Here is a 21,634-nt window from a genome sequence, read left to right on the forward strand (position 1 = left end):
GGGAAGAGGTACTCACTGTCCGTTGTTTTAGTGCTGACTGCAGAACGGTCGAGTCATCTTTGGATTGGGACTCTGACTTGGAAATTATGTATGGAGAGTGATTCCTTTTGTGCTGCTGAAGCTTCTTCCTCCTCTTCTTGTCGACTGAAGATGTACGGGACATCGTCCGCTTGTTTACGCTGCATGCCCTGACAAACTGCACGTCGATCTTGAGGGTCTTTTTGGATCAAAAGGATTTACAGGCCTCACAGGTGTCTTCTCGGGCGAGAGGCATAAGTTATAAACAAGATGTTGGTCGATGTGAGGATATTTCAAGTGACACTTCGGACAGAAACAGAACAGAGTGCGGTACATTAGCACATCATTCTCTGTAAGTGTGGAAATGGAGAAGTCTTTGCCCAGCCGGGCGCGGCCTGAGTGCCGAGGAAGCGATCCGAAGACCTGCTATGGAAAGGTTCTATGAGACGCAAATTAGACCGTTCAAGACAATACCATTGAACGGTAATAAACAACCCAGAGAATATCTGAAGGGAGTTTCTAACCAGGAGAGTGAGATACTACATCTGAACCCGTTAGCGAAAAAAACAATCTGAAGATGGCTCCGATGACCATACGCAGTATTCCAAAGAGGAAGTGTCACACAGACTTGTGACTCGAAGAAAACGTCTTGGAACAAAAACAACTTCTAATCATCCGAGCCCAACTCCAGATGGCAGACTAATGCAAAGCATGTGTATCTACAGCACACATGCCTCGAACAGCATTACCACATAAAGACGCATTTAAGGGAACATTTTACTTACCTGTGAAAATCAATATTTCGAAAAGTACTTACCTGATACTGAAGTTCTGGGTGTTCAAATTGATAGAAAAATACATGTTATTTTTCTAAATTGGTCTCTGATTTATTCTTGAGTGTGTGTCTCCTTTATTGCCTCTGTGAGTATATTAAATGCTTAGCACTACCCTCTGATAAGCCTAAACTGCTCGCCCACACTACAACAAAAGAAAGCATTTGGGTTTGTTACTTCTGCCTCTGTAATCCAATAAGGGCTGCCTGAACTCTCAACACAGTGTACCTCGTTTTGGTGCACTATATAGAGAGCCAGTGTCCCCCTTAAACCGAAATTCTTAAGGGTATTCGTTTGCCAAAAATTATTAGCATTCTGTATTCTACAGAGGACTTTAACACATTTAGTTGTAAAATTGTTTGAAAAAAATATGTAAAACTGATTTTTTGCACTCAATCGTTCTGGTCATAACTTTAACCACAGACATGATGACCTTGTCTTGTCATCCATAAAGCCCAAAAGTCATGTCATGATAGTAGGTGACTAATCACATCAGGCTTTATTCACAACAATGCCCTATATTGGCGACTTCTTGCGGATCAAATCAAAACACTGCAAAAAGCCCAAAATTCATCGGGGATCTAATTTTTGGCTTAAAAACATAACCAGTAGGATACCACGGAATATGGAAAACAGCAGTTCTCAAGGATTGCTAGCCAAGTGAGCAGAACAAAACAAACTGCCTCACATTCCTTTCTGTGCATGAAGAGACAGGTGCAGCATCTAGAATTCAAACAGGACCAGGGTCAGGGTCAGGGTCTGCACCCTGCGCAGACAGCTCAACTTTCTAGTTTATTTTTCTTTGGGAAGGCAGCTCTCTTTTGGTAAACTCAATATAATGTATTTTAATGGACTGTTTTGTCTTAACTGGCTATACAAAAAATTATAAATAGAGCAAATGTTGCTTTCGAAGGCCGATTTTGAGTTTTTAATTCATTACAAATTGAATTTACATATATTTAATAAATGTGCTCTGGCATCACACATGTGCGCAGAGATATCTACAAATATCAGGGAGAACACCATAAAGAGAAATGAACATCCAACATTGGGATTTCATTTACATTTTAAAGTTTATTTTTTAAAACATAGCATGGCAATATCTCAAATTCAGACAGGCAGACTGTGGACCAATGAGAAATCGGGAGTCACAGTAAAATTGAACCAGGTCTTGTCAACAGAAGTCTTTGCTATGCAGCACTTTCTCCAAGAACGTAGGCTAGAGATTTCACAGTACTTTGAAAGGGAGGCGCTTGGACGGACCATGCCTTTTCTCCAGTTATATGCAGCTCTTGCAATACATGCGGTCACTCTCAGGTATTTAAGCACTTCTTGATCTTTCATTATTCAGTGACAAAAGACCGAAGATAAATAATGTCAATGGACCTACATCCAGAGTGTGCAGCGTTTGGTTCCACATGCACAGAAATGCTGTGACGGCATCTCTTTCGCGGTTAATAACTGGACACAATTCTACAAGTGCTTACAGATTTTGCAAGTGGACCAATACTGCGACATAAGGCTGAGAATTGAAGAAGGTTACACTGCCCAAATACTCAGTTTAAAAAGGGAGATTGATTTTACATTTTTCTATAGTTATTTCCTTGTCCTGTGTACAGCAAGACCTCCCACGACTTCTTTTTACAGGTGAATTTGGCACATCGCTTGCAATAAGACAAGATCATAAATGAAGGAGCAAGGTTGGTCACAGGCTTCTTGATGAATGAGGCTTGACAGACATTCTAAGACGAGGAACAACAATGTCAGGAATGTATTTATCTGCAATATTTGTATAGTGGAGATATAGCAACATGTGGGCTACAGCACTTCATGAGGCAGAAAAACATATATGCCCAATGTTATGTAATAGGATTTTGTGTTTGCTACTTTTGTTAGGTTGAATATTTACACTGGCAGTCCCACTAATAAATGTTCCAACTAAAGTAAGTAGTGCAGACTGTTTTCAGGCAGTTCTTTCCAGCTTCATCCCTACCTCTCTCATCTCCTCATCCAGTTTGCGCTGTTCCAAGGCCTCTTTCTCGGCTCGCTTGCGGTGCTCCTTTTCAACTTTGTCATACTTCTTCCAGTATAGGAGCATCTCCTTAGTAAGACGCCGAGCCCGTGGTAAAGTTTCCTTGCAGTTCTTCTGAGCCTGAATTGCTGCCCTACGCACTTCTCTCATGCATTGGTGAGCCAACTGCGTGAAGATAAATTGTTAAGATATAATGAACAACAGTTCTTAGAAAAATGCAATGAATTAATGATTAATACAGGTCAGTCAAATATACTGTTGATGCTGGTCTGCAAATATATTTCAAGATGTTGTATGAGTTAATAATTTATTGATCAGTTATAATAGAGTGAATGTAGTGTACAATAGTTGTTACTTGCGCTAGGCACCGCTGAAATTAGGCTATACACGTTTTCTCTTGAATTGAATGCATCCCACCTCTGCCATCCTCCCCACTACATCCCCTAATTAACAGGGATACGGATTCCCTTCATCGATCTCCCCGGGGCTTGATAAGCCACGCTGTTGTATAACACAGCCATCTTTACTTTCAAATTTGCTAACTACCATCATAGCTCCGGTTACTATGAAATATAACACTCACACACAAACACACACACACACACACACACAACTCCCTTATTTCAGATCCCATTACTGTGTGATACATTAATTAAATATCCGTGTTTCATGGCATCACTATAGTTATGTATTCAATGAGTACTCCATGTTCTGAGGTCGGATGACTTCTCTCTGTCAGAATATGGGTGCACATGTGAGAGGGATGTGTAGACTCGAGCACAGAAAACGTTGGGCAAGAGGCAAAGGTAGGTGATGTGACTCTACAAGTTCAGCATCACAAACAGGTACAGAATGATATATTATTTAAATATAAAAAAAATCCAAAAAAACTGAAAATGAGAAACAGGTTTGTAAATTAGATCAAAACATTTCACCCACCATTGTATAGCTTACATAGCCACTCCTGTTCTTATTTACTTAGCTGACTCCAAGCTCCAGCTGTGACATGAGGTCAACAACACTGTGCGTTGGCTAACCGCTTCAATAACATTAATTGCCATTATGCCCTTCAGCACATTAATGCTTATTTGATTTTTTGAAATAGAGGTTAGAGTTCTCTTTCTTTCTTCACAGAGTGACATCTGGAGTGTGCCATCTTTACCAGAGTGAAACATGCAAGTCTGCATCTCTACGCCCAATTCTTTTATGACATTGTTGTTACATTGAATTAGGGTTCTACTATCCACTAGCAGTCTGTACAGATGCGAGTGAAAGGAGCATTTTGTACAAAGAACAAAAAGTGATATGTGCTAATGGTGATTTTTTTTTTAACTACCAAAACTCAAAGGAAAAATACCGAGACACTTAAAAGAACAAGCACTAGCAAAACCAATAGGCCTACTGTTGGCTTCCAGTCTTGTCAATGATGGTTTTCTTTTTTGCTGAGTTTTGAAAAATGTTACAGTTGGAGGAGCTGGTGAGCTCTCGACAATACTAAAAAAAAGGACTAAAAACAAAGATATTTTGGGGCTCAAAAAGCACACGTTGCCATAGTGGACTCTGGTTTTGAAGAGAACTACTTAGTGTGAAGATGAGGTCCTTATGAAAGAGAGCAGAACACTACCACTCACAGTAAACGTAACCAATAGCTGAAGTGGGCTGATCCACTGCCCCATGCTGTGTTGGTTGTATGACAAATTTGAAAGACTCACGAACAGACCAATAAATGGAGAGGGCTACCTTAAAGCCTCTATCAGTATGTACATTATACATACAATTTTATTTAAAAATCAAACGTCTTAGTTAACGCCAAACCAAAACAACTAGTCTACCCAGTCACATTTAAAAGTAAAAGCTATGCGGTCAAGAACAGAATGACAGAAATTCTAAATAGCCTCGCAAGCCAATGCCAATGTAAGCCTTCTCTGCTGGCAAGTAAAAGAAGTCTAGACCTGGTGAACCTGGAGTCGCTGTTGGCTAAACTGACAGCATAAAAATACTGCAAACTTACCTTTCTGCTGTTTGAGAGAAACAGATTGTGGGCTGATGCTTTTTGCTTGTAGGCCTGAATTTAAAAAGAAAACGGTAAAAGACACTTAAAATACATTAAGAAAAATTGCCACTTGTTAACATTTCATTCCGTTTGCAATAGCACAGCTCACTGCGGTCAGCAATGACCCCTCTCAGCCATGGGCAATGTTACCTGTGCCAATCAGGACTGGAGGCCCTCCAGTTTAATTCAGCACATTTTGTTAACCCGCATTGGCATAGCCAATAGGTCTCACTTTTGGAACCTTTTAAGTGTCTAGCCAGAGTTATTGGATTTGCCAATGTCTTTAAGCCATGCTGTAGAGCAGCGTGGCTGCTGTGTAGCAGGTTGAAAAGTTATAATAAAAAGTGTTATAAGCATTTTTGTACCTTATATACAACCAAGAAGACATTATGTACAACTGAACGACCCTATTAATAAAATAACTCAACATAAAAAATGTCAGCTAGTTTGCTTGTCCTTGAAATGCTGGCAACTTCTTCCTGTCTGTTCGAATGGTTGTGTGAGGGAGGAGCTAGTGGAGTTGCGAGATGAGAGGGGGTAGTGTCAGTAAGAGAGATGAAAGGGACAGTGGGCGAAACCAGCGCTGAGGTTCAACCTACCCTATCTGTAAACATCTCTTCAGAAAAACAAAATCCCTCGCACTGAAAGGGAAAATGGCGTGGTTATGGGAAACAATGTACATACCTTTGAAAACGATTGTTGAATATTTCAAACCCACTAACTTGAAAACAGTCACAGCTGAAACATGCCCTTCCTTTCATGCTTCTGCAAGCAGAATTCTGCCAAAGTTATAATCTGTGTCCCGGGCAGGAGAAAGTGGAGAAGAGAGAAGCCTCAATCCACAGACCTGACTGCAGTGTGTGCGCGAATCAACACTCCCTGCTTACTATCGCCCAAAACAGTAGTGCTCATGGATACAGCAGTGGGGAGGTAAAGGCGGCTGCGAAAGCTGCGGCTTCAGACCTCCCCTGATTTGCAGCACCCTTCATACTACCGACATTTGCTGCTCTCTGGGCCAAGCCTAAATTTCACCTCATGAACAAAATCGTCACCACTTCAGATCTGACCCTGCTGACCACTGCCCAAACCATGACCACCCCCAAATTCCGACCACCTACCGGAGCGCCTAGAAGCGGTGTGTGGAAGCTCTAGTAAGAACAAATACAACTGAAATACTTCAGATTAAATGTTTCATAAAGTGAAGAGACAGGAGGCAATATATAAAACAGAAAGGCTAAATACTCTGAAAACATGGACGCACTAGAGTGATTGCATGAGACACGGCCTTATTAGCTTCACCCACTTAATATTTGTTTACATGTAACATGCAAACATGGCAGTTCTGTCACAACTAAATGAAAACTAAGTGCTGGACAAATCACCAGCCTTCTATGTAAAACGGTTAAGACGGTACAAAAATGTTGGCTACCTAGCAACTAATGACAACCTAAAAGAATAGCAACACAGAAGGTTTACGATGCCAGAGGTGAAAACATTCACCATGCTTGTAGGATACACAAAGAATCTGTGTCTTTCATTTCACAAACGTTGAAACTAAGCGCCCAAAAAATATAAACACTGTAAACAAGAAACTCTAAGAACATTTCTAAGTTTAACAATGCCAATAAAGAACTATAGTGTTGTATTGGGAGCAGAATCTAACTGCGAACTGACTGTCCTAGGACGATGGGTGCAGAGGCAAGCAGTGGGTCATACTCACCACCCTCATTATTTCCTAGTGCAGCGACAAGCGCCTGGAGCTGGAGATCATCTGGCAGCCCAAGTCCAGCGCGCCCAGTCCTCTTCAACAACACAGCAGCTCAGTACTGGGCCTGGGAGTAGAGTCGGGTGCTCGGGAGGGCGGGGCAGAGGGGGCTGTAGGTGGCGCAGTGTTTGTGGCGCAGTTACAGGCCGGGTGGCTCTTGACCAACAGCAGCTGAACTGATGCAGCTGCGAGATAGAGACCAGTGGATCAGGTCTCCACTGACAACGACACAGCTAATACAGACCACCAAGGTCTTACAGCAAAGTCAGAAAGTGAAGAGTCAGGAAAGATACCCATTCTACCTATTTAGGGAAGTATTTCCATGTCTGAATGGAGAGCAATCCACCATGAGAATAATCCTAGCACAAGCCAACTACTACCATAGTAAACTGAAAACAAGTCCAAGAAGAGTGAGGGACCGGGACGGAAGCACCAGGCATAAGGGAGAGTGAGAGGGTCTGGAATGCCTCAGGCGCTCCACGGCAGAACAAGACAAGAGAAGCACGTTGCAGCCAACACAAAAAAGGTTTCTTGTAAACAAGATCTTCGCAAAGCGATTAGGACTGTAAAAATAAGGACGGAAGCCGCCAATGGTTGATCTCTGTTCCAGGGTCTAAAAAAGCCCCGTAAATACAAGAGAAGCACGTTGTTGTTGAGCAGCTGGCAAGCACAAAAAGATAAAATAAAAAGAGTGCTCACAGACCATCATAAATAACAGTAAGAGTAATGACACACGTAACAGGGGCAGTCCTCATGAGAGGCTAAAAAGTCAACAAGGAAAGACTAGCAAGCGTATTCACCAAACAAAAGCTGGAATTTACAAAAGAAAGTAAGAGGACCCAATCAAAAAGATGGACGGTGCTTGAAACCCATATTGTAATTACAGCATGTCTTGAAGAGACAGCACGCATGCGCTGCACTGCCTAGGCGAGACCTAAAAAGGGAGCTAGGGTTGAAGCAAACTTCGTCTCTCACAACGCAGCCTTCAAACCCCAGCTATGAAACAGCAAGCAGCACTTTTGTAGATGTGTATCTATTGACGAGAAAATACATGTACCTTTGCTCATCCAACATTTACACACTTTCTACAAATCCACATTTCAACTGGTGTAAATGTTTTGTGAATAGGAAGATCAGTTCAAATAGCTGCAGATGGTCAATACTCAATTTTCATTGCCAGGGTGGTGCTTTATTACTACTACTACATTATACCTTAATTGTATTCATTCATTTTCTAAGCTTCAATTTTATATAAATACATTAAAAATACCATAGCCTCCCTAACATCTACTGTGACATGCCAACCACAAGGTCAAATTGTAGCAAGGTCAAATCAACCTTCCATCTTTTCGAGGTCAGTAAATTGACAACCATTTCATTTGGACATTGTAACATTATTATTTACGGCATTTAGAGAAGGGAAAACTTTGGAGTGGAGCTCTATACGAAAAACATAATTTTTTTTATCCAGCAGCATTGTATCTTACCTTTGGCAATTCTTTTTTTACAATGGTGAGCCACACCTTACGTCGACGTGCAGTCAACTGCTCAATAGTAAGGTGTTTTTTCTTTAACAATGGTGTGGGTGCATCATGAGAGAACTTGGCGAAGACTCTGAGATGGTGACGTCGGGGATATTCATCATCTGAAAAATCTTCTTCCCGCCGCCGTTTCTTCTTCACTTTTCTTAACTTGGCTACAGAGAAAACAAATGGTTACATTACCAGTCAATTTTACTTTCTCTTTAAGAGACTAAGCAAAGTAGTGCAATAAAGATCTTGTATGATGAGCTCTCAGAAATGTGTCTGATTGCTTGCGCAAAATTAAGAAAATACAATCCCTCCCTTGAGCTTGATGGTGGATTAACCAGATAATGCTGTTCAAGGGGCATGTGCCTCAATGATAAGAACAAACTGCTTCATGGGTCAGTAAATTGGAATGCTTAAAAAACACTGCTGCCTTCCGTTATGGCAGGGGTTGGGGGGATATTATATCCGATCTGCATCTACAGCACTATACACTACAAATAAATGCTAAAAGGTTAAGGAGCATTTTCCATTGGCAACACATGTGGCTATAGATACACATGCTTATAAAAGTAGTACATTCTACAAGTGGTGGCTAGCATGTGGATAAGACAGATGTTTCAAACAAGTTTCTTAACACCATCTGGGCAACCATGACTAAGGCTAGGACCCACTTGTAGGATGTAATTTACTCCTAACAAGCAAGGAATTTGTGTATCCTTTCTCCAACAGGTGACGTGAGTGGTAAGCCGGCTCTCTATATAGCGTACCAAAATTAGGTGCCCTGTTTAAAGAGCCCAGGGATCCTCTACTAGTGTACAGGGGCTTGCTTTAACAAATCCAAAATGCCCTATTTGTGGTCGAACAGCCTTAGGCTTATCAGAGGAGAGTGTTAGGCATTTGTTGCACACACAGAGTCAATAAATGAGACACACACTCAATAAAGAAATCTGACACCAGTTTAGATAAAATAACAAAGATCTTTTTATATATTTTTTTACACCAAAATCTACAAGATTAGGTATGTACTTTTTGAGTTAGCAATTTTCAGAAACACAGAAAATAAAGCGTTCAGATTTGAAGCATGAGCCTCGAACGCAGTAATGTTATCCTATGGGAGAAACAAACTGCATTGCGTTACTTGCAATCGAGTTACAGGGTTGTTCTTCTGGACTTAAAGTAGGAAGGGCCCAGGGTCCATAGAACCACCAGCAGTTATGGTTTACCTGCCCTGGTGTGTCCGGGTGCAGCGGTGCTCGTCACAAGGGTAGCCTTGGATGCTACCACTGAAGTCAATGGGAAAAACTGCAACAGAAAAAGGTTGCAACTGGAGGACCAGTCGGGCAAAGCCCAAAGGGGGGCTCAACTCTTAAGGTTCTCTGTAGCAAGGGTGCACCGTCGGCAGGCTCGAAGTCGGGCTGTGGAGCTTGTGGGCAGATGTGTTTTGTCCAGTGGGTTACCTCCATTGGAGGCTTTCACTTTTTCGACCTGCAGATAGAGACAAAACAGGACAGCAGGCCAACTCTAGACTACGGCCTCTCTGGTGCTCACATCCCACGTCGGGACGTCTGTCGTGGCATTGTTGATGTCCAGGCTGGACAATGAACAAGCCTTGGCTGCTGCAAGGCCTCTGGTACCCCAGGTATTGGTGCATTGCGGCTCCTGGGGTTCTGGCATTTCCAACCTTGGTAGAGAGACGGATCTGATCTCCTGGAGATGTTCCCGGGTGGCTGCAGCGTCAGTGGAACCGGTGGTCAGCAGAACGGTGTACCGGCTTGATGCGGTCGGTGCCTGCAGGTAAATGACTCCTCCACTTCAAGGGAGATGCTAGCTGGTTGGTTGGTGTGCTGGCAGGCCTCCGAGGCTTTTGAAAGATGCACAGCTGCAGGACAAGTCGGGTCTTTTCAATTGTCGGGACAGAATAGGAAGTCAGCCACATTTAACAATAAATCCACAGCAAGTCCACAGTTCTTGCATTCTTCGGCTCTACTTTGTCCTCCTTCTTCTTTACTCAAGCGAAGCTGAGCTCATGGTGTCAGGGGGCCATCTAAATACTACATTTAGGGGTGTTAAGAGCATTCCTTATACGACCACTTCCTGTGGAGAGTGGGCATAATCCTGTCCCAGAGTTCCTAAATCCACCATAAACAAGATGGTGGAATCCTTCCTTCGTGGAGTACATCAAGCAGCTCACCTTAAGAGTGTGACTAGCCTAGTGGTGCAACACACCTACTTGCATAGTTAATTTCCAACCTGTCCTGGTTCCAAATGGGCCTCAGAGCAGGGGGTGGCATCTCCCAGGTCTGGGGGAAACCGGGGTCGCCTATCAAAGGTGGCAGGAGCTTTGAAGTCCCCGGCCTTGATATGCGAAATCACTAGCCATCCTGCTGGAGGAGGTGTGGATAATTTCCTCCAGAAAAGGCATTGTTTCTGGCCTCGGAGAGTGTGGATTCTCACCTACAGGAAGTCAGAAATATGTCTGTAGCGGCAGGTAGGACGATACCAGTCAGCCAGCACACTATATAGTGGCAGCTTTTTCAGTGGGCACCTCTAAGATGCCCTCTGGGTGCATGTCATAATATATCTTGTACTGGCAATAGTACAGATTTATTAAGAAAAGGTTTCAGTAAATCAATCATGTAGCTGGGGAACTCGTAATGACGAGAGCTCAGTATATATACTTAAGATGACTTCTCTGCTCACTTGTACCATCTAGTAATAGAACTAGACAGCACAGGGGTATGTCTGCTCATGCAGATACACCCTCAAATGTTATATAATGCTCCCTGCCTTAGGGTTACAAGGCCAGGTGTAGGGGTGACTTACATAGATTACATGCAGTGACTTTGCATTGGCACACAGAGAATCTGCCATGTTGTGTTTTCACTGGTTGTTAACACCATGACACCTTATCAGCAATGGCAGGCTGCATGCTATTTGTTTGGGGGTCCCTTAAGGTGCCATAATACATGCTGCAGCCCTTAGGGACACTCTTTGGTACCCATTCCCTAGGTACCAGTGGTGCCAAGTGTGTGCCAATTGTGTTACTATTAGGCCATTTTACTTTTGTTTTCGGGAAAGAGCACTAACTCTGGGGCCTGGTTAGCAGGGATCCTGTGAACATCAGTCAAAAAACATCGGTGCAGGAAGCTGGCTTTTTATGTAGTGTACCAAAAAGAGGTATACTATGTAGAAAGCCCAGATGACCCTTACTGGCTTACAGGGATAAAATTAATAATCCCAAATGCTCTCTTTTGTGGTAGTGTAGACGAGCAGTTTAGGCATATAAGAAGGTAGTGTTAAGCATTTGTTGAACACACACAGTCAATAAATGAGACAAATGCGCAAGAAGAAACTCAATACCAGTTTAGAAAGAAATAAGTATTTTTATATATATTTTAACACCAAGAATTTCGTAATTGGTTAAGTACCTTTCAGGATATCCATTTTTACAGGTAAGTAAAATTGTAGCATAAAATGTGTTTATACGTGGTAATGCTTTCTAATGAGAGAGCATGGAGAAAAATGAATATGCTACTTACCAGTATGCATCTGTTCTTGGCATGTAGGGCTGCTGACATTCATATCTGTGCATAGATCGCCGCCTAGTGTTGGGTCCGGATGTTTGCACGTTGTTGTCCTGGAAGAGTCTTCGAAGTATCCTTGGATAGGTGACTCCTCCCCTGGACTACAGTGCGCATGGGCATCCTCTCCATCCTCAGATTGTTTTTCGCCATTGTGGCAGTGATGGAGTAGATACAGAAAGTGATGACCATGCTTGCAGTAATTCTGAGAGCTGCAGCTGCGACAGGCGCCGGGGAGGAGGGAGGGCGATATGAATGTCAGCAGCCCTACATGCCAAGAACAGATGCATACTGGTAAGTAGCATATTCAGTTCGAGGCATGTGGGCTGCTGAATTCATATCTGTGCATAGAATACATAGCAGTGCCCTCTATTAGCGGCGGCTACCCGTGCCAGCTGCAGCGGTCTGAAAAAGCGTCTTGAGAACAGCCTGACCTACAGCTGCCTGCTGTTTTGACTGCACATCTACACAATAGTGTTTTGTAAATGTGTGTGTAGTGGACCATGTGGCTGCTCTGCATATATCATGCAGGGGAATATTTCCTAGGAAGGCCATGGAAGCCCCCAACTTACGTGTTGAGTGGGCTCGTGGTGGAATAGTTAATGTGCGTTTTGCCTTTTGATAACAGATTTGAATACACTTAACTATCCATCTGGCTATCCCTGCTTTGGAGATGGCGTTACCTTTGTGGTGTGGGGCAAAGGCAACGAACAGTTGTTTTGTCTTCCTGAATGGTTTAGTCCTGTCGATGTAGTACATGAGGGCCCTCCGTACATCTAGTGTATGTAGTGCCCTTTCTGCAACAGTTTGTGGGTTTTGGAAGAAAACGGGCAGTTCAATAGTCTGATTCATGTGGAACTGCGATATTACCTTGGGCATGAATTTGGGGTTGGTACGTAGTACGACCCTGTTGGCGTGAACCTGAATAAATGGCTCTTGAACGGTTAGTGCCTGGAGTTCACTAACTCTTCTAAGGGAAGTGATCGCTACTAGGAAGGCCACTTTCCAGGTAAGGAATTGAATCTCGCATGAGTGTAGAGGTTCAAAGGGTGGACCCATCAGGCGTGTGAGGACCAAGTTGAGGTTCCACATTGGGGCCGGTGGGTGACTAGGTGGAATGACTCGTTTGAGCCCTTCCAAGAATGCTTTGATGGCAGGCACTCTGAATAGAGAGAGGTGCTGCCTGGTTTGCAGATAGGCTGATATTGCGGTCAAATGGACACGTATAGAGGTGTACGCCAGATTGCATCGGTATAGGTGTAAGAGGTAACAGATGATGTTGTGGATGGATGCGTCCAGCGGGTTGATGTCATTATTACCGCAATAAATGACGAACCTTTTCCATTTGGCTGCATAGCAAGCCCTGGTAGTGGGTCTCCTGGCCTCCTTGATGATGTCCATACAGTCAGGTGGCAGGTTGAGATAGCCAAACTCTAGGACTTCAGGAGCCAGATCGCCAGGTTCAGCTGTTGCGGATCTGGGTGCTGAACCTCTCCATGGTTCTGCGTCAAATGCGCGGGTTTGATCCGCAGCCTTTGATGCGGCACCACGGAAAGTTCGAGGAAGGTGGTGTACCACGGCTGGCGTGCCCACGTGGGAGCAACTAGGACGAGTGTCAGGGAGTGTTGTCGTAGTTTGCGAGCTACCAGCGGTATCAACGGCGCTGGGGGAAAAGCGTACGCAAATCTGCCGGACCAGTTCATCCATATCGCATTGCCCTGCGACTGCGGATGTGGGAATCTGGCGGCGAAGCTTTGGCATTTTGCGTTTTCGCTTGTCGCAAATAGGTCTATCTCTGGATGACCCCACTGCTGGAAGTACGGCTGGAGTACTGATGGGTGTAACTCCCACTCGTGCATCTGGTGGCTGTGTCTGCTGAGCAGATCCGCCATCTGGTTGTCCTTGCCAGGGAGGTGTTCCGCCATGAGGAACATGTTCCTTTGAATGGCCCACTTCCACATGCTCTGAGCCAGATGAGACAACTGTGGAGAGTGTGTTCCTCCCTGCTTCTGTATGTAGTACATGGCAGTCATGTTGTCCGTCCGGATCAATACGACTTTGTTGCACAGATGTACTTTGAATGCCTTCATGGCCAGGAAGATTGCCATCAGTTCCAGAAGGTTGATGTGCATCTTCTTTTGCTGTGTAGTCCATAGTCCCTGCACTGTGTAGTGGAGTACATGAGCTCCCCATCCCTGGAGAGACGCGTCCGCTGTCAGTACTATTTGTGGAACAGGCTCTTGGAACGGTCGGCCCTTGCAAAGGTTTTGTGGATTCCACCAATGCAGAGAGTTGTATGCCCGACCGCTCACCAACACTAGGTCTTTCAACTGTCCTTGAGCCTGATTCCACTGACGTGCTAGGCACTCCTGAAGTGGGCGCATATGTAACCTCGCGTGCGGGACTATGAAGATGCAGGAGGCCATCATGCCTATCAACTGCATAAACACTCGCGCTGGAAGCGAGTGATTGGGTTTGAACTTGGAGATCAGCAGTTGTATGCTGTTGATCCTCACTAAATTTGGCTGAGCTGTGGCCGCCAGAGTGTCTATAGTCGCACCTAGGTACTGTTGTACGTGTGCGGGCTGGAGATGGGACTTTGGGTAATTTAGTGAGAATCCCAGACTGTGAAGAAGGTGAATGGTGCGGGACATGTGGCTTGCACATTGCTGGGCTGACTTCGCTTGAACGAGCCAGTCGTCTAGGTAGGGGTAGACGTGTATATGCTGCCTCCGTAAGTGCGCTGCCACCGTAGCTAGGCACTTCGTGAAAACCCTGGGCGCTGTTGTCACGCCGAAGGGAAGGACTTTGAACTGATAGTGCTGCCCCTGAACAGTGAACCTGAGGTATTTTTTGTGTGAGGGGTGGATGGGTATGTGAAAGTATGCATCCTTGAGGTCCAGTGAGGCTAGGAAGTCTCCCTGCTTGAGAAGCGGAAGGACTTGCTGTAGGGTGAGCATGTGAAAGTGCTCTGAAAGAATGTACTGGTTCAGGGGTCTCAGGTCTAATATAGGCCTGAGCGACCCGTCCTTCTTTGGAATTAAAAAGTAGAGGGAGTAAACCCCCGTACCCTGCTCGTGGATGGGTACGACCTCTATGGCGCCTTTTAGAAGCATACTTTGCACCTCTTGCTGTAAGAGCGTTAAGTGCTCTGAGGACATAGGACGGTTTCTTGGTGGTATTGTGGGTGGAGTGGAGGTTAACTCCAGACAGTAACCGTATTTTACAATATCTTTGACCCACCTGTCCGTGGTGATGGAGTTCCACGTGGACAGGAACCTTTGTAGTCTTCCCCCGACAGGTGTTGTGTGGTCGGGAGGAAGGGAGAGGGCGTCACTGCTTGTTCTTGGGGGAGGACCTGGTGTTGCCGTAGCCACGTCCTCTGCCCTTTGTACTGGAGCCACGATATCCACCTCGGGTGTTTTTATCGTAGGTGGTCTGTGTATTGCCTTTGTTATACGTTTGTTGTGACCCCTGTCCTCTACCTGCCCCCTTGTTTCCGGGGCGACGAAAGGAGCCGCTCCGAAAGGACTGAGTTTGGAGGGCGCCCATGGACTTTGCAGTGTCCGTGTCCTTTTTTATCTTTTCGAGGGTGGTGTCAACCTCTGGGCCGAATAAATAGTCGGGGTTGACGGGCTGGTTCAGTATGTTGTTTTGTACCTCAGGCTTGAATCCTGAGATTCGTAGCCAGGCATGTCGTCGCAGCATGACGCTTGTGTTTATGGCCCTGGCAGCCGTGTCTGCAGCATCTAGTGCACATTTGATGGAAGCATTTGTGAGTAGCTGTCCCTCTCTGATAAGAATTTCTGCACCTTCTTTGAACTGGTCAGGGAGATGTTGGAGTAGTTGCTCCAAGGTGTCATAGTGCGCTCTATCGTAGCGAGCGAGGAGCGCTTGAGTGTTGGCTATGCGCCATATGTTGGCAGCCTGGGCGGCAACCCGCTTGCCGGAGGTCTCTAGCACCTTGGACTCTTTGTCCGGGGGAGGAGCGTCACCTGTCGTTTGCGAGTGTGCCCTCTTGCGAGCATTCGCTACGACGATGGAGTCGAGTGGTAATTGTCCTTTGATGTAAGTAGGATCCCCAGGTGCTGATCTGTATTTTTTATCAATCCTGGGGTTTATCACTCGTGCCCTGGTGGGTTCCTTGAAAATGTCCTTAGCTGGCTTGAGGACCCCCTTCAGCATTGGCAGAGTTTTTATATGTCTTTCTGAGGATGCAAAAGTGTCCATTAGAAAGTCATCCTCGATGGTATCTGAGTGAAACTGTACCCCATGGTTATTTGCAGCACGTTCAATAAGAGCGTTGAACGCCGCAGTATCCTCCGTGGGAGATGTTTTTGCCCCATAGAGTTGTGGGTCCTGTGTATCGAGAGGTGCACTGGGGTCTGCAGGGTCGCCCCAAGTTTGATCAGGGTCCTGCTGGTCATCAGGGTCTGTGTCTACATGGTAGGGTGCTTGGTCATCCATGTAGTCCTCCAATGCATCCGTGTCGGAGCGTGTGGGGGAGAACCGGTGTGGATCCTGGTAGGAGGAATGGAACGGTTCATAAAGGAGAGGTTCTGATTCCACAGGCAGCTTCCTTTTTAGTGGGATCCTGAAAGGGTCCAATGGCGGTTCCGAAGTTATTCTTCGGTCGTGGAGAATCATCCTGCCAGTGTCGGCGTCGATGACACGTGACGGAGACGTCTCGTCCGGTGGAACCGGAGTCTGGGTAACCCGTGTCCTGAGTTGGAACATCTTCGGGATTGTTGACGGAGGCAAGCCGAAGGTAATGTTGGCTGGCCCCGTAGAGGTTGCTGGAGCTCCGATCGGGCCGGAACCCGGCGGGTCTTTGAGGGCCGCCGTGGTTTTGTTGCTTTGCGTCGCAGCAGGCCGCACTTGGGGCGTCTTTGAGGCTTTGGCACCGGGCAGGTTCGTAGAGCCGGGCGTGGATTTTTTCGGTGCCGGCGGGTCCTCGAGTCGAGGTGTGGAGATCACCGTCGACGTCCTCGATACGTGAGGCTTCGGCGTCGTCGAGGGAGCGACGCGAGGCGAAGCAGGCGGTATTGCCCTCGGTGTAGTTGGCGTCGGTAGCCGAGTAGGTTTCTCGGTGCCGATGGCCTTTTTCCGGTTGTCGACTCCGATGTCGCCCGATTCCAGTTCGGCACCGAAGTCGGTCGGTGCCGACGCGTTGCGCTGGCGTCGAAGGCGTGGAAGGCCTCGATCCGACCAGCGCCACTTTCAGTTTCGGTTTCATATGAACCGGAGCAGCTTTCGGTTTCGGTTTCGTGGTAGGGAAACCAGCTGGCTTATGCAGCAATGGCTGCCGCTGAACGTCCGAGGCCGGGCCCGAGGGCGGGGCCGAAGAACTACGGGACGGGTCTCGGGTAAGGCCCGAAGGCGATCCCTCGACCGGAGCCAAAGGCTGTGGCGCTGGTGTTTCTTCGGTTTGAACAGGTAGGCCTTGTTCATCATTGGAGCTACTCTCTTCGGCCCCTAAGGCCTCCTCGTCGTCTCCTACCTCGGTGTCGTCTTCACCTCTGTGGAAGAGTGACTCGTCGCCCTCGTCCGATCCGGGGTCGTGTTCGGAAACGGGACTGGAGGGTATGACTTCTAATTCTTCGACGTCGGCCTCGTCGAAGATGTCCGTTGGGGCCGGTGCCGCGTGCCGCGCCTCGAGTCTCGCCGCTCTTTGGTTCCTTAGAGTCTTCTTGGAACGGAACCGGGCACAGGCCATGCATGTCGATTCGTCGTGGTCCGGCGAAAGGCATTTGTTGCACACCGGATGGACGTCGATGTGTGGGTACTTCGCATTGCATACCGGACACCTTTTGAATGGCGTCCTGGATTCCATGGTCGAAGTAGTCGATGGACAGGTAAATGCGAAAGAAGTCGGTGCTGAAAGTTAGTAAACTAACAAAATTCTATCGAAACCCGATCGATAAACAGTACCGACGCGAACTAAAGGCCTTTTGGCCTCGACCAAATATTTTCCTAACTTGAGCTAAGATAGCACATCCGAACCCAATGGCGGAAAAAAACAATCTGAGGATGGAGAGGATGCCCATGCGCACTGTAGTCCAGGGGAGGAGTCACCTATCCAAGGATACTTCGAAGACTCTTCCAGGACAACAACGTGCAAACATCCGGACCCAACACTAGGCGGCGATCTATGCACAGATATGAATTCAGCAGCCCACATGCCTCGAACAGGAATATACTGCATACAAAGTACTTGCAATTGTCTTCCTGGGTTCCCCTTTAGGATTTAAGGTGCTAGAGGGCCAAGGTCCAAAGTACCACCAGCGGTTCGGGTTTACCGGCTCTGGAGCTTCCAGGTGCAGAAGTGCTGGACGAGCTGGTAGCCTTGCGCGCTACACCATAGGCAAAAAGGGAGTCCACCTAGAAACAGGCTGTAGGGGGACTTGGGGATAAGTCCAGGAGCTTCCAATGGTGGCCCCAGTTCATGGGGGTCCTTGGAGCAGAGGAGCACATTAGGTTGTCGCGAACCTGGGGCGGGGAGCTCAGATGCAGAGGGTTTTGGTCAGCTGGGCCGGTGCATCAAAGGCACTCATGGTTTTCAGTTACCTGCAGAGATGGAGTAAAACAGGACAGCTGGGCCACTCTCAGTGCTGGCTTCTGCAATGCAGACGTCCCTCGTCGGCTGGTTGCTCGTTTCGGCGTTTGAGTCCGGATTGGACTCAAACAAGCTTTGGCTGCTGCAAGGGGTCTGGTACCCCAGGGAAGGTTGGTCCTGGAGTCTTCACACTTAGTGGGGAGACGGATCTGACTTCCTGGAGCACGCCCACCTTCTCCTGAGCAGCTTCTAAATTAGTGGACCCGATGAGCAGCAGAACGATCAACCAGACCTTGCGGTTGGTGCCTGCAGGCAAGTGGCGCCTCCACTTCAAGGGCGATGCTGACGGCTTGGTGAAGTGCTGGAGCCCTCCTAGGCTTTTGGAGGATGACCAGCTGCAGGACGAGTCGGGTTATCACGACTGTCGGAACAGTGCAATCGTAAATGTATTGTTCTTCTTCAATCCTGAACAGTTGCCCAGCCAACAAGTGTTTCATCTGGGGAAGTACCCCACAACTTCTTCAGGGCTTCAGGAAACGAAAAGATATAATGCGCTCCTTCCCGCCGGTTGCAATTCTGTCCCGGCTGGTAAATGGAGATCATCTGTTGACGATATAATGGAGGTGGATACAACTTCCTTACGTACAAACAATCCTCTGGGTGGTGTCCAAATCAATTATATTAATTCACTCATCTGTACTCCGAGTACTTAGTGGCAAGTACGCCGGCCGTGGTCCCGCCAAACCCTAGGTTCCAATTCAACCCGACTTCCAAGTCGAATTGGAACCTATGGGTTGGTGGGACCACAGCCGGCATACTCGCCACTGAGTACTCGTACTCGGAGAACAGATGAGAAAATTAATATCATTGGTTTGGACACCACGCAGAGGATTGTTTGTACGTAAGGAAGTTGTGTCCACCTCCATTATATCGCCAACAGACGATCTCCATTTACCAGCCCGGACGGAATTACAACCGGCGGGGAGGAGCGCATTATATCTTTTTATTGCCAGAAGCCCTGAAGAAGTAGCGGGGTACTTCCCCAGACGAAACACGTGTTGGCTGGGCAACTGTTCAGGATTAAATTAGAACAATACATTTACAATTGCACTGTTTTGAGTTCTATGCATGATATGTGTACTCTCGATTATGTGAAAGTTACAAACGATGTTGCAATAAGCACTGTAAATCCTAGCGTGCGCACGGGCCTGTGACATTCATTTGTGGACCTTAGGGTCTATGTTTAGGAGGGATTAAGGGTTCTCCCTCACTTGTCTGCACCGCTTCACTTGTCATCAAACTTACTTGTACGCATACTTGATTGGCGCCAATCCTGCTACACCTAAGCACCCCCTCCCCCCCCCCCCTGTGTTTGCCTTATCATGATTGTCGGGTCAGGAGCAGGAAGGCAGGATTAGACGCAGAAATCCACCAGCAGTCCGGAGTTCGCACTTTTTCCTCTAATCTTTCTTCAGTCAGACGAATCTAAGTACCTGGTGTCAGGGGGCCACTACGCCCCCTATATGATCACTTCCTGTCAGGCAGCCCACCTTAGGGGTGTGAATTGCCTGGTAGTGCACCAAGTCTCCTAGCATAGCTAATTTCCCGCCTGTCCTGGTGCTAAATGGGCCTCAGGGCAGGGGGTGGCTTCTCCCAGGTCTGGGGGAAGCCAGGGCCGCATATCAAAGGTGGCAGGGGCTTTGAAGTACCTGGCCTTGGTTTGCAGATTCACCTGCCATCCTGCTGGAGGAGGTGTGAACACCTTCCCCCAGAGCAAGCATTGTTACTGGTCACAGAGAGCACAGGTTTTCACCTGCAGGTGGCCAGAAACATGTCTGTGGTGACAGGCTGGTTGATACCAGTCAGCCAGCACACTAAGAGGCTGGTAGGTGTTATAGGGGCACCTCTAAGGTGCCCTCTGGGTGCCATGTTTTTAATAAATCCACTACTGGAATCAGTATGGAGTTATTAAGACAAGGTGTTTGATACCAAACACCATGTGTGTCAGTGAAGCCATCATGTAGGTGGGGAACTTGTAATGACCAGTGTCCAATACATATACTTAAGATGGCTTCCCTGTTCACTTGTACTACCTAGCAATTGATCTAGACAGCATACAGGCATATCTGCTCATGTAGATATGTCCTCACATGTAATACAATGCACTTTGCTTTATGGCTAAAAGACCTGCTGTAGGGGTGACTTACATATAGTGCATTCAGTGTCTGTGGGCATGGCACACAGGGTGTGTGCCATGTCATGTTTTCACATTTGTCTCCACCATTTCACACAGCCTGCGATGGCAGTCTGCATGAGTTTGGTGGTGGGTCCTTTAGGGTAGCACAACAAATGTTGTAGCCCTTCGGGACCCTCTTTATAAACCCATGCCCCAAGTACGAGGGGTACCATTTACTAGGGACTTACAGAGTTGCTGAAGGTCTTGCCAATTGCGAAACAATTGAACTATTTCCTTTTTTTAGGGAAAGAGCATGGACACTGGGGACCTGCTTAGCAGGAACCTAGTGCATATCAGTCAAAATTGCATCAAATAACAGGCAAAAAGTGGGGGGGACCCAGTCGAAAAGGGGCTCTTTCCGTCACCCCCTCCAACATCGGTACCAGTGGCAAAAAGTGGGGGTGACCATGACAAAAAGGGGCATTTTCCTACTCCAGGATATTACTGTCATGGTCAGGGAGATCTCAAATCTCGAGAACAAAATAGAATGTTGGATTAACCTCCCATTATCACTTGTAGGCCGCATTGCAATAGACAAAATGGTGATCCTAACTGAATTTTTATACTACATCACAAATATACCTGTTCCCCTCACCAGGGAGTTTTTTCGCACATTGTACTCGCTCCTAGTATGGCTAGCATGCGTAAAAAGCAACCCAGCATGCCCTGGGAGATGTTGACATTACTCCATCAGAATTTGTACTCTTTTAACTGTGCGCTATATATGCCTTATCTATCGATGGAGACTGACCATGCATGCTAATCCCGCTCTCAACACTATTTGGCAACCGACTCACTCATGTGCCACTAAAATCAATACAGTATCCTGCAAGACAAGGGCTTAGAACATTACCCAAGTCTGCCTATCACATGTGAAGGCAAGGTCCCAGCTCAACTAAAAAAAAAGTACAAATAAAGAACTGGGGCAGACCAGTATCAGGGTGTGACCTTCCTTGCCCAAGCTTCCTTTCCCAAGATTGTACAACACACACAGTTAGTTACCTTCCTTTACTACTGCCTCAGGTATGCAC

General features: G+C 46.6%; 1 protein-coding gene across 2 annotated transcripts in view; it reads right to left on the reverse strand.

The window, feature by feature from the left end:
• INO80 (INO80 complex ATPase subunit) overlaps positions 1-21,634 on the reverse strand; it is a 670,892-nt gene that overhangs the window by 465,079 nt on the left and 184,179 nt on the right. For both annotated transcript variants that reach the window (XM_085626921.1, XM_085626922.1), the window contains exons 7-9: positions 8,189-8,397; positions 4,895-4,948; positions 2,845-3,048 (exon numbers count right to left, since the gene is read on the reverse strand). In XM_085626921.1, coding sequence (XP_085483047.1) covers positions 2,845-3,048; positions 4,895-4,948; positions 8,189-8,397 — 467 coding nt within the window. The remainder of the gene's footprint in view (positions 1-2,844; positions 3,049-4,894; positions 4,949-8,188; positions 8,398-21,634) is intronic.

The sequence above is a fragment of the Triturus cristatus genome, chromosome 9, assembly GCF_964204655.1.
Source record: "Triturus cristatus chromosome 9, aTriCri1.1, whole genome shotgun sequence".
Lineage (NCBI taxonomy): Eukaryota > Metazoa > Chordata > Amphibia > Caudata > Salamandridae > Triturus > Triturus cristatus.